Consider the following 13726-nt stretch of genomic DNA (forward strand, 5'->3'; position numbering starts at 1 on the left):
CATGTGCCCTGACCTGGAATCGAACCATGATCTCCTGGTTCATGGGTCGATGCTCAACTACTGAGCCACACCAGCTGGGCAAGTGATTTTAAGGTAAAGGGGGGAAGTTGAATTGCAGGCCATCTGGTGTGATGGTGGCACGGGATCCACAAAAGATGAACAAAAGGATAGCTGAGCAAGAGTGACCACTCAAAGTGGTCATAAATTTATAATTCATTAGCTCTCTTCAGCAGCTTGGAAACTGGAAAAGGGAACAGTGAAAGTTGTCCAGAGTCAAAAGGGTGATAGGCATTGGGGTTCCTAGGGTGATAAGGGAGTGTTTTCATGTAATGGCTTACCATTACAACAAAAGTGCATATCTGTAGAATTCCATATAAAATTTTAGAATGTTCAAGGACCACTGCCCCCCCCCAAAAAAAAAAAAAACACAAACAAAACAACAACCTCTGTCTAGTCTAGAATCTCATGTTAAGAACTGCAGTTTTGGGTGAACACCTCCAGAGGAGCATCCGATTCTGGAGGGCTAGAGTGGGGTTTCAGACTTGGATATTTCACGATACTTCTCTTGGAAGCCATGGAGTTTTTCCTTGACTCCTCTCTTTCTTTCAAGCCTTTACATTCAAAAATTAGCAAGTCCTGTTTTATATTTTAAATATATCCATATCTCACCGCCTCCCTATTGCAAATCACTATCTCTCACCTGGATTTTGGCAGTGTCCTCTTACTTGATTTCTCTGCTTCCACTCTTGGCTCCCAGCTCCCATGGAGCAACAGTCGCCAACCAGTGGTCCGTGAGGTCCAAAAGGTTGGCGACCGCTAGTCTAGAGTCCACACACACACAGCCAGAGTGGTCCATTTAAAAGAGTTTTCATGTCACTCTATTCCTGTCCTGTATTCTATCCAAAAGCCTTCAGTGGCTTTTCCATCTCACTCTAAATATCATGGCATTTGATATGCTGGGTCTTATTCCCTACAAGGTTCTGCAAATTATGGCCCTGGTTGTATATCTGACCCCATTTCCTGTCGTTCTTCACTTTACACTAACGCAGTGGTTGGCAAACTGCGGCTCTGTTGACTAATGAGTTTGCCGACCACTGCACTAGCGCACTGGCCTCCTCGCTATTTCTCAAACATGTTTGGCCAGTCACTCTTCCAGCCAGGACCTTCCGATTTACTTTTCCCCCTTAGAACAAATACTCAGAGGGAACCAAAGTTTTGCCACCCTGAAGCTGCCTTTTTGAGATATTGATTTTAAGCTGTTTATTAAGAAACAAGACTTAGAACCTTTGATCCCCCCTTTTTCCTGCCCAAGAGATTCAGACAGAGATCCTAGGATGCAGCGTTAGCCCTATTTGAATTAAGTGTGGTAAATGAGAGGGCTTCTGGCAGGCTCTTGTTAGCTAGATACCCCCTGTGTCCCATTGTCTCTGAGTCACCTAGCAAGGACTTCCTTGCCATGCCATGCATGTTCCACTCTTCCTGAACTACCAGTAAATCGCCCATTCTCACTTCTGAAATCTAATACCCCATCCCCACTCCTTTCTCCTTTGTCCAAAACTGTCTTATATACCCAATGTTGCCTCACTGTCTTTTGAAATTTACACTTATGTGAGTTCCCCATGCGCATGTATTAAAACTTGATTTTCTCCTGTAAAAACAACAACACCCTTCCAGATATTGACATGGCTTGCTTACCAATTTCTTTGAAATCTTTGCTCAAATGTCATTTCTTCAGAGAGGTCTCTCCTGATCATCTTGTATATAATAGCACCCCTACCTTCACACCATCTGTCTATCCATTCTACCTTGCTTTTTGCTTCTTCATAGCACTTATCACCACCTGACTCCTCATCTATTTCTTTTTGTCTTCTCCCACTAGAACGAAAGCTTCAGGAGAGTAAGGACTTGTATACACAGCTGTATCTCCAGCACTGAGAACAGTGCCTGTCATACAATAGGTACTCAGTAAATATTTGTTAAATGAATGATAGATGAGACACTAGAGTGCATCCCAAGAAAGGTAGGCAAGGTGATTATGAGACTTTATATTAAGATGCATCAGAAGAGCTGGGAATGTTTTGCTCAGCAGAAAAGAAAAGATCATTTTTTAGGCTGTTTCGCAAGGAATTCCTACATCAGTGGCAGGTAAATGACCCCTAAGATTCTATGATTCTTTGAAGTTGTAATTCCCAAGTGGATATTACGTGGTACTAAACACTCAACCTAGTAAAGGTTGATATAAAATGACTAAGGCACTCCATCTCTAAAGAGGATGGGAGGAGTTGCTCAAATCAGGTTATGTCTATACTTCTCTGGCTTCAGATGTATTTCTCAGCTGCTGCTGATCCCTTCCTTGCCTTGTAGTCTTGAGAGAACTGTTGGCAAGTTCTGAAGTATAGAATCTATACTGTTGCCAAAGTGGAAATTGGCGTGCTGACTTCCTGATCACTTGCAAAGGTAAAATCTTACTGTGGCCTTCTTTTGAAGGAAAACCTCTTTATTTTTAAGTTCACGGGTAATGCTTTCCTGTGGAACAGATACAAGCAGAAGAAGGAGATGGAGCATAGGTTGTCTGAAATGAAATCTGCTGTGGAAAGTGGTGAAGCAGATGATGAGCATGTTCGTGAGTATTACCTCCTTCACCTTCGAAGGTGGATTGGTATCTGCTTAGAAGAGATTGAGAGCATTGACCAGGAGATGAATATCCTGAGAGGAAAAGACTCTTCAAAAGAGGTAAGTCTGTTCACTGCTATATAATTAAAAAAAACTGATATCAGAGATTTGAATGTTCTATAGGACAATAATCAAATTTAAATGCTTTTGAGTCTTCATAAAATCATTGTTCTTATTAAGTTCAGTGGAAGAAGGCTGAAGGTTCACTAGGATAGCTTTCTCTCTGGTTTACAGTTTTGTTCCCCAGTGCCTACTAACCTGTAACACACTTTTAGTCATTTGTAATTTTGTGACATGCCTCGGGGGAGGGAGATTTCCCTGAAGTAAAAATTGGTTTTGGCTATGGAAAGTCATAACTGCTGAAGAAGGCATAGGGAGATAGGCTTTTAAAATCTGCTTGACCATAATAATCAAAGGGAAAGAGGAATTGGATGGGAATAGAGAAGAAAAGTGGAACAGGAGAGAGAGAAAAGAGTAGAAAGAAGATGAATCCCAGTTTAACCATACATAGTGATGCACACTCACCCCTTTTGATCCTCCAGTATGAGACATAGCAAAATGTTGGGCATACTGGTGATGAACACCTGGTGTCTTACAGCTTTGGCTGTCTTTGAACATCATGATCCTGTTTCGGAGCTGCTGCTTCAAAAGATTAGGCTCTGCTGCCACTTAACTTTTTGGTTCTGATATAAGAGGAATTGAGTTGAATTTATCAGCTGGTCACAGGCATTTATTTAAGTCCTCAGGGAAACCTTTTCCTAATTATCCCAGGAGCTTTTGCCTCAGGTAACACCAACCTAGTCCCTCATGTTAAAGGATTAAAGAATGAACAATCATGAGGCTCCTTGAGCATATCTAGAGTGGTCTTAAACTGTATGACACTGGACTCTTCTGGGTCCTTTCCTGCCCCTTTCTTTGCTGCTGGTTTTTTCTTTTCCTTTTTTAAAATATATTTTATTGATTTTTTTACAGAGAGGAGGGGATAGGGAAAGAGAATTAGAAACATCGATGAGAGAGAAACATCGATCAGCTGCCTCCTGCACACCTCCTACTGGGGATGTGCCCACAACCAAGGTATATGCCCTTGACCGGAATCGAACCTGGGACCCTTCAGTCCGCAGGCCAACGCTTTATCCACTGAGCCAAACCGGTTAGAGCTGTTTTTTTTTTTCTTTTTGCATACTCTCTCATTTGGTATTGAGATTGGCTCTGGGAATGATGGAGCTTGAACCAAGTGAAAACCTTTCCATTGACCAGATTTTGTTTCTTTGTGCACCTGGGTAGCCAGGGTTCCTTGAAACATTTCTATATAGCTATATATGAAAACTGCTAACCCATTCTCCCCTTGCATTTAGGAACATCCACTTCTAAAGTACCCTAAGGGGTTCTTGACAGTTAATAGCATAATTACAGGGTCATAATTGAACTTTAGCACTAAAGGCCAGGCTAAGGAAAGGGACTTAAAATTTATCTCAAGGGATTAAGATGGATCATTGAAGAAGCCTTTGGCATCTCTTTTGGAGGGGGGACATTTTAAAGCCAAACAGTTTTTTACTTGTGGTGAGATGATTCCTGAGTGAGCTTTCTCTTTCTCTCTCTTCAGCAAGGTACTCGGGTGTCCTCAAGAGAGCTAAGCAACCTCCATCATTAATATCTGCTGATATGTCTCAGAGACTGATATGCAGGGAGTAACTGAATTTTGAATCCAGGGCTTTCTGAGCTCCTGAAGACCTAAGAGGCTGCACAGTGGGGTGGGCAAAGGCAAATACACTTCTGATAGTTAATTTCCTTTTTAGGCATCAACTTCTCACTCATCTCGTCCGTCCAGGCCTCCAGTGAAACCCTTTATTCTCACTCGGGATGCAGCCCAAGCCAAGTAGGTAGTACTAAAAAGTGGGGTAGTACTAAAAAGTGGGGTGCCTTGCTTTTGTGGTTCATTTGCAATGCCTGGTGCCAAGCAGAATGGGCACTATTAAGAGGGCATGGCTTTGCCTTCGAGGCTATTCTTTCGTCAAAGGAATATTATCTCTTCCAATAACTTCTCTGTCTTTGGCCTTCAGCAGACATTTCCCTCACAAACCTGAGCTTAAAAAGATCTCAAAAGGAAACCAATAAAAATAATCTGTTAATTAATTAAAAACAAAGAAGAAAGGAATCAAATGGAGAATTGTACACTTTAAAATTTTTTCCCATTACCTTCAGCTACAGTTCTCAAAACAACATGTTTGCCTATCTGAGTTCTTGAGATGCTTTTCCATAAGGTGGCGGGAGAGTCTCCTTCCTCTGCATACCTTTTAGACCAGCCGTGGGCAAACTACGGCCCGCGGGCCGGATCCGGCCCGTTCAGCTGTTCTATCCGGCCCGCGGAGCCGAAAGAGCGGAGGGTTCTCTTGCTCTCCCCTCTGCTCCTTTACTTTGAATTTATATTAGTTCACACAAACACTCCATCCATGCTTTTGTTCTGGCCCTCCGGTCCAGTTTAAGAACCCATTGTGGCCCTCGAGTCAAAAAGTTTGCCCACCCCTGTTTTAGACTCACCAAGTATAAGTACCCTTTTCACAGTATCATCACTGCTCTATGGGGCATTGGCCTCTGGAATTGCTTATTGGGAGATTATCCTGGGCTATTTATCATCTCATGAAAGACTTTAATGCCCCTTCCTGGATGCCTCTTTTTACATATCCTTACAGGAGTTTGCACAACTCCTCAGAAGATGCCTGGTTAGGGGAGGGAGGATAAAACAGACATAGGTTTTGCCACTAAAGAGAAGAGGCTTTTTAATAGTGCTATTTATGTTTAGTTTTCTAAATACAATGTGATTTTTGCAGAGTATTTGGAGCTGGTTATCCAAGTCTGGCAACCATGACAGTGAATGACTGGTATGATCAGCATCGGAAGTTGGGAGCTTTACCAGATCAGGGAATAGCCAGAACAACATCAGGTATGAAGGGCTGGGAGGAAGGTAGTTACACTATGGTTCCTTTTTCCCCAGCAATGAAATTCTGACCAAGTATCGCTGTCCTTTAGGAGCAGAAGTAATCTGGACAAAGATTCTGAGTAACATAAAGACTCTAGGCAGTATTTTATTTCACTTATTAGTAAAATAAATAGCCGATAATTCTGGGAGGATCGGGGCAGTGAAGAAGTGTAGGTTTTGAACCTCTGCAAATATTATGGCATAAAAACAAGCTGAGCAACAAGATAGTAAAACCAAAAATCCACTGATAGCAGCTCTGCTTCTGGTATTAGCAGAACAGGTTGTATTAGGTCAGCACCTCCTATAGTTAACAATTACAAACTGGAAAAGCTATCACAAAATAACTACCTAAAGGCACTGGAGAGTGACCAAAAGCAGACATAGACTGGAGGTCATTCAACACTTACAAGATAAGAGTGGTACTTAGAACTTCTTGAGGGCAGGGATTTTGACTTACTGTATTTTTGGTGCCCAAATTGGTAATTAGATCATAGAGATACTTGAAGGTGTCTTTGGGAGGGAAAGGTGAAGGGTGGTCATTAGAAAGATGAAAGCAATATGGTTTTAGCAGAAAAAGCACAGACAGAGCTGGGGTAACCAATTACTCCTATTACTTGATAGGACATCATATAGCCCCTCTGAGCCTCAGTTTCCTTATCTCATGTATTATCTCATTTGGTCTTAACCCATGAAGCAGACATTTTAACCACGTTTTAATATGAGGAAATGGTGTCTGAGAACTGACATATGCAAAGTCAACATAGCTAAAAAGTGGCTAGGTTAGAATTTTAATTCAGGCCTTAATATTCCAAGTTCTAGGGCTGTTTTAAATATAGCACAAAGGAAAGAAGAGTGGTCAATTTGAAAGGCTTTTCTGGTTTTTTATGGCTTTTCACCCATGGGCAGGCTGCAGATGCTGTGATGGGAGTACGTAAAACTTGGATAGAAACTTAGTCTTTTTGGTTGTGCAATGGGAGAACTGAGTTCGGATGACTATAGCAACTGAAAGGTCAGAAGAATATCCCAGAAAGAAGAGAACCACAGAGGAGGAGTCCTAATTCTCTACATAAACCTGCCCACATCTCTGGCTGACTCAAGCTCCACATGCATAGGATAGATTCCAAGCACCCTAGGGAGAGTCTAAAATAACTGAATGGAAAATGCAGCTACTGCCCAATGCAGAGGAAATAGAATTTGGAATTTGGTTTTAGATAAATTAACTGCCTACTAAAATGAAAAATCAGTACTTTTTAGTGGAATGAAACAATTCAGAATCTGTATAACATACCATTTATGAAGTCTTTTATTCAGTCATAAACTACATATGAAAAAAAACACACAGAAAAATGTGACTTATATTCAAGAGGAAAAGCAATCAATGGAAACCAACCCCAAGATGACTCAGATGTTGAAATTAGCAGACAAGGACTTTAAAGCAACTTATTTCTGTGCTCCAGGCACAGGGGAAAATTTGCTTGTAAAGAATTAAAAGAGAAGATGTCTCAGCAGAGAAGTAGAGACAATACACAACAAAATCTGGAACAAACAATATGGTATCCGAACTTTAAAAACCATTGGATGAGCTTGAGAGATTGGCAATGACAGAAGAAAGTGTCAGTTAACTTGAAGATAAATCAACACAAATTAGCCTATCTGAAAAACAAAAACGATTGGAAAAAACATAGCCTCGCCTGGCTGGTGTTGCTCATGGTTGAACATTGACCTGTGAACCAGGAGGTCATAGCTCAATTCCCATTCAGGGCACATGCGGGCACATGCCTGAGTTCCAGGCTTGATGCCCAGTAGGGGGTGTGCAGGAGGCAGCTGATCAGTGATTCTCTCTCATCATTGATAGTTCTCTCTCTCTCTCTTCCTCTCTTCTCTCTGAAATGAATAAAATTATGTATTTTTTAAAAACATAGCCTCAGTGACTTGTGGAATAATATATAAAGGTCTATTATACATGTAATAGAAATAGCCATACCAATAGAGAGGAGAAAGAGAGAGAAGGGGCCAGAAAAAATTTTTGAAGAAATGATGGCTGAAATTTTTCTCAAATCTGTGACACACAGATATACAGATTCGGAAATTGCAGCAAGTCCCAAGCATGTTAAATACAAATAAACCCACACATAGGCACATCATAGTCAAACTGCTAAAAAACAGAAAAAGAGAAAGTCTTGAAAGCAGCCAGAAATAAAGTACACATTACAAATAGCAGAATGATGATAGGAATTGTTGCTGAGTTCCCATTAGAAACAATGGAAGCCAGTGATAGTGGAGCAACATCTTTAAAGTGCGGGGGCGGAGGAGAGACCTTTTCTTCCCAGAACTTTATTTGCAGTGAAAATATCCATTAAAATGAAGGCATAATTAAGACATTTTCAGATAAATGATAATCAAGGAATTCATCAGGAAACTGGCATCATGAGAAATGCCACTTCTTCAGGCTGAAAGGAATGATACCAGATAGAAACTTGGATATTCAAGAAAGATTGAAGAATCCTGGCTGGTGTGGCTCAGTTGGATGGGCATTGTCTTGTGCACCAGGGGGTTGTCGGTTCGATTCTTGATCAAGGGCACATGCCCATGCAGGAAGTGGCTGATCTATGTTGCATTCTCACATCGCTCTTTCTCACCCTCTTTCCCTCTCCCTCCCAAAATCAATAAACTATTCTTTAAAAAAAGAATGAGGAGCACAGAAATGGTTATTTGGTGGGTAAATACAAAGGGCTATATATCCTCTTCCAACTTTTAAAAACTACATATGGCTTCTTAAAGCAAAAAGTGATATTGTCCTGTGGGGATTATGTGTATAGATGTAAAACATGACAGCTATAGCAAAAGGACAGGGAGTAAATGGAATTATTTTTTGTGAGATAGTTCTATTTTATGTGAAGTGGTGCAATTACCTATTGTTGTTAACAAATGACTCTAAAACTTAGCACTTAAAATAATAAACATTTATTGTCACGGCATAGTTTCTGAGGGTGAGGACTCCAGGAGCAACTTACCTAGTTGGTTCTTGATTAAGGTTCTCCTGAGGTTGCTGTCAGCTGGGGCTGCAGTCTTCTGAAAGCTTGACTCAGTCTGGAAGATCTGCTTCCAGCTCATTCACTCATCCATGTGACTGTTGGCAAGAAGCCTTCCCAGGTGGGTCTCTCAGGTTTGCTCACAGCTTAAGAGCTTCATTTCCTCTGAATGATTCAAGAGAGAACAACCAAGTTTCTTTTTTAAAAGCATTTTTTGTTTGTTTTGTTAATCCTCACCTGAGGATATTATTTCCATTGCTTTTCAGAGAAAGTGGGAGGGAGGGAGAGATGGGGAGAGAGGGAGAGGGAGGGAGGGAGGGAGGAAGAAGAGAGAGAGAGAGAGAAACATCAGTTGGCTGCCTCCTGCAGCCCCCTACTGAGGATCAAGCCCACAACCAGGGCATGTGCCCTCACCAGGAATCGAACCTGCAACATTGTGGTGCATGGAACAATACCCAACCAGCTGAGCCATACTGGCCAGGGTGAGAATCCTCATTTTCTTTTAAAACCTAATGTTGGAAGTTGCAAACCATGATTTCTGCCATATTCCATTGGTCGCCAACCCCAAAACTGTGAGGGGACTACATAAGAGCATGAATACCTGGAGATTGGGATCACTGGGGTCCATCTTTGAGGCTATCTCATGGTATAATATTAATGACAGGTAGACTGGGAGGTTAGGGATGATTGTATTTCTTAGAGCAGCGATTTTCAACTGGTGTGCCACAAGAATTTTTAAAACATGCAATACCTGACTAGTCAGGAGCACTGACCTTTTTCCCCTTAGATTGTCAAGTAAAAAAAAAAATGACAACAACCAACACAACAATAGCCATCCAGTGTAAATGAATCAAAATTATACATGCCTGGTCAGTGTGGCTCAGTGGTTGAGCGTCGACCTATGAACCAGGAAGTCATGGTTTGATTCCCAGGCAGGGCACATGCCTGGGTTGTGGGCTCCATCCCCATTGCAGGAGGCAGCCAGTTGATGAGTCTCTCTCATCATTGATGTTTCTATCTCTTCTCCCTTCCTCTCTGAAATCATTAAAAATATTTTTTAAAAAAGAAAAAAATATATACTCATTTTTGTCAGATCAGCAAAACATATAACATTCTAGTGTGCCACAGAATTTTAGTAATTAGTTTATGTGTGCTACAGAAATTAAAAGGTTAAAAATTACTGCCTTAGATCAACCCTTAAATAATGCGTCAAGAAAATAGGAAGACAAGCTCTAGACTCGTGGAAATTATTTGCAAAAGACACATCTGATAAAAGACTGTTAATCCAAAATGTACAAAGAATTCTTAAAACTCAACAATAAGGAAATGAACACCCCAATTTAAGAAAAATGGGCAAAATACCTGAACAGGCACCTCCCCAACGAAAATATACAGGAATAAATAAAGCCCATGAAAAGTTGCTCAACATCATGTGCCATTAGGGAATTGCAAAGTAAAACAACAGTGATACCACTACACCCCTATAAGGATGACTGAAATCCAAAACACTGAGAACACCAGATGTTGGCAAAGATATGGAGCAACAGGGATTCTTTTTGTTAAATATATTTTTATTGATTTCAGAGAGGAAGGGAGAGGGAGAGAAAGAGAGATAGAAACATCAATGATGAGAGAGAATCACTGATTGGCTGTCTCCCGCACACCCCCCACTGGGGATCAAGCCACAACAGGGATTCTTATCCAGTGCTGGTGGAAATGCAAAATGGTACAGCCACTTTAGAAGACAGTTTCTCAGCTTCTTACAAAACTAACCATACTCATTTTATACAGTCCAGTAATTATGCTCATTGATATTTACCCAAATGAGTTGAAAACAGGTCTAGGCAAAAACCTGCACACAAAGGGTTATGGCATCTTTACTGATAATTGCCAAAACTTGGAAAACAACCAAAATGTCCTCAGTGGGAGAATGGATAAACTGAGTGGGACATCCAGTCAGTGAAATAGTAGTATTCATTGCTAAAAAAAAAAAAAAAAAAAAAAAAGAGCTGTCCATAAAAATACATGGAAGAACCTTAAATGCACATTAACATGTGAAAGAAGCCAATCAGAAAAGGCTACATACTATATGATTCCACCTATATGATATTCTGGAAAAGGCAAAACTATATATATATAAAAGGCTAATATGCAAAGTGTCAGCCCGGGAGTTCAACCGGGAGACTGGGAGTTAGATTACTCACTATAATGTGTGCTGACCACCGGGGGTGGTGTAGAAAGAAGGAAGGCCCCGGCCGGCAGCCAGAAGGCCCCGATCACCCCTGATCCCTGGCCAGGCCTAGAAACCCTACCCATGCATGAATTTCATGCACCGGGCCTCTAGTGGAGGCAATAAAAGGACCAGTGGTTGTGAGGGGCTAGAGGAGAAGGAGATATAAAGATGTGGAGCACAGAGGATTTTTAGGGCAGTGAATAGGGCAGTGAAACTATTCTGTATGATACTATAATGGTGGATACATGTCATACATTTGTTAAAACCCACAGAATGAACAACATCAAGAGTGAACTCTAATATAAACTAGGGACTTTGGGTGATGATGATAATTCTGAGTTCATCTATTGTGACAAATGTATCACTCTGATCAGGAAATTGATGGTGGGAGAGGCTGTTGCTGTGTGGAGGCAGGAGTATATGGGAATACTGTGTGCTTTCCATTCAATTTTGCTGTGAACCTAAAATTGCTCTAAAAATAAAGTCTATTTTTTAATTTTATTATTTTTCTTACATTTTTAAAAAGGCAGTCTTTTTATTATTATTTGTTTTATACATAATTATTTTTTATTGTTCCAAGTATTACATATAGCAGTACATAAATCTCCTTCTTTTTCCCCATTGACCTTCCCTCAGCCTCCCCTACCCCCTGTTGCATGCCCTCATCCCACCCCCCAGTGTCTTGTGTCCATTGGTGTGCTTATATGCATGCATACAAGTCCTTCGGTTGATATCTTTCCCCACCTCCCCAACACTCCCTAGCCTTCCCGCTGTAATTTGACAGTCTGTTTAATGCTTTACTGCCTCTGTATCTATCTTTTTGTTCATTAGGGTAAAATGTTCTTTATTTTCCATAAATGAGTGAGATCATGTGGTATTTTTCTTTCATTCACTGTCTTATTTCACTTAACATAATGCTCTCCAGGTCCATCCATGCTGCTGCAAATGGTAAGAATTCCTTCTTTTTTACTGCAGTGTAGTATTCCATTGTGTAGATGTACCACAGTTTTCTAATCCACTCATCTGCTGATGGGCACTTAGGCTGTTTCCAAATCTTAGCTATGGTGTATTGTGCTGCTATGAACATAGGGGTGCATATATCCTTTCTGGTTGGTGTTTCTAGTTTCTTGGGATATATTCCTAGGAGTGGGATTACTGGGTCAAATGGGAGTTCCATTTTTAGTTTTTTGAGGAAACTCCATACTGTTCTCCACAGTGGCTGCACCAGTCTGCATTCGCACCAGCAGTGCACGAGGGTTCCTTTTTCTCTGCATCCTTGCCAGCACTTGTCATTTGTTGATTTGTTGATGATAGCCATTCTGACAGGTATGAGGTGGTACCGCATTGTTTTTTTTATTTGCATCTCTCGGATAATTAGTGACTTTGAGCATGTTTTCATGTGTCTCTTGGCCTTCCTTATGTCTTCTTTCGAAAAGATTCTATTTAGGTCCGTTGCCCATTTTTTTATTGGATCATTTATCTTCCTTTTATTAAGTTGTATGAGTTCCCTGTAAATGTTGGAGATTAAACCTTTATCAGTGATAACATTTGCAAATATGTTCTCCCATACAGTGGGCTTTCTTGTTGTTTTGTTGATGGGTTCTTTTGCAGTGCAAAAGCTTTTTATTTTGATGTAGTCCCATTTGTTTATTTTCTCTTTAGTTTCCATTGCCCTAAGAGCTGTGTCAGTGAAGAAATTGCTTCGACATATGTCTGAGATTTTGCTGCCTGTGGATTCCTCTAATATTTTTATGGTTTCTCATCTAATGTTTAAGTCCTTTATCCATTTTGAATTTATTTTTGTGTATGGTTTAAGTTGGTGGTCTAGTTTCATTTTTTTGCATATATCTGTCCATTTTCCCAACACCATTTATTGAAGAGACTGTTGTGACTCCATTGTATGTTCATGCCTCCTTTGTCAAATATTAATTGAGCATAGTGGTTTGGGTCAATATCTGGGTTCTCTATTCTATTCCATTGGTCTATATGTCTGTTCTTGTGCCAGTACCAGGCTGTTTTGAGAATAGAGGCTCTGTAATACAGTTTGAAATCTGGTAATGAGATCCCACCTACTTTGTTCTTCTTTCTAAGGATTGCTGTGGCTATTCGAGGTCTTTTTTTATTCCAGATGAATTTTTGGAGAGTTCATTCTAGGTATGTGAAATATGCCATTGGTATTTTAATGGGGAGTGCATTGAATCTATAGATTGCTTTGGGTAGTGTGGACATTTTGATGATGTTGATTCTACCAATCCATGAACATGGTATGTTCTTCCATCTGTTTATGTCTTCCTCTATCTCTTTTTTCAGTGTCCTGTAGTTTTCCTCGTATAGAGGTCTTTTACCTCCTTAGTTAAGTTTACTCCTAGGTATCTTAATTTTTTTGGTGCAATGGTAAATGGGATTGCTTTTTTAGTCTCTCCTTCTGTAAGTTCACTATTTGTATATAGAAATGCCATAGATTTTTTGGCGTTAATTTTGTATCCTTCTACATTGCCAAATTCATTTCTTAAGTCTGATCGTTTTTTGATGGAGTCTTTAGGGTTTTCTATGTACAGTATCATGTCATCGGCAATAAGGACAGTTTTACTTCTTCTTTTACAATTTGGCTGCCTTTTATTTCTTCTTCTTCTCTAATCGCAATGGCTAAATACTTCCAGTACTCTGTTTAACAGGAGTGGTGAGAGTGGGCACCCATGTCTTGTTCCTTTTCTTAGGGGAAATGGTTTTAGTCGTTGTCCATTGAGTATGATGTTGACTGTGGGTTTATCACATATGGCTTTTATTATGTTGAAGTATGATCCTTCTATG

At 40.4% G+C, this 13726-nt stretch overlaps 1 protein-coding gene across 2 annotated transcripts in view; it reads left to right on the forward strand.

The window, feature by feature from the left end:
• The window catches only part of IGBP1 (immunoglobulin binding protein 1), a 49892-nt gene that overhangs the window by 7949 nt on the left and 28217 nt on the right, over nucleotides 1–13726 (forward strand). Inside the window, exons 3-5 of one of the 2 annotated variants that reach the window (XM_080652801.1) lie at nucleotides 2538–2733; nucleotides 4470–4549; nucleotides 5502–5614. In XM_080652801.1, the coding sequence (XP_080508927.1) occupies nucleotides 2538–2733; nucleotides 4470–4549; nucleotides 5502–5614 (389 nt within the window). The remainder of the gene's footprint in view (nucleotides 1–2537; nucleotides 2734–4469; nucleotides 4550–5501; nucleotides 5615–13726) is intronic. The other variant, XM_080652802.1, reaches the window with a different exon arrangement.

This window comes from Plecotus auritus (genome assembly GCF_963455305.1).
Source record: "Plecotus auritus genome assembly, chromosome: X".
Lineage (NCBI taxonomy): Eukaryota > Metazoa > Chordata > Mammalia > Chiroptera > Vespertilionidae > Plecotus > Plecotus auritus.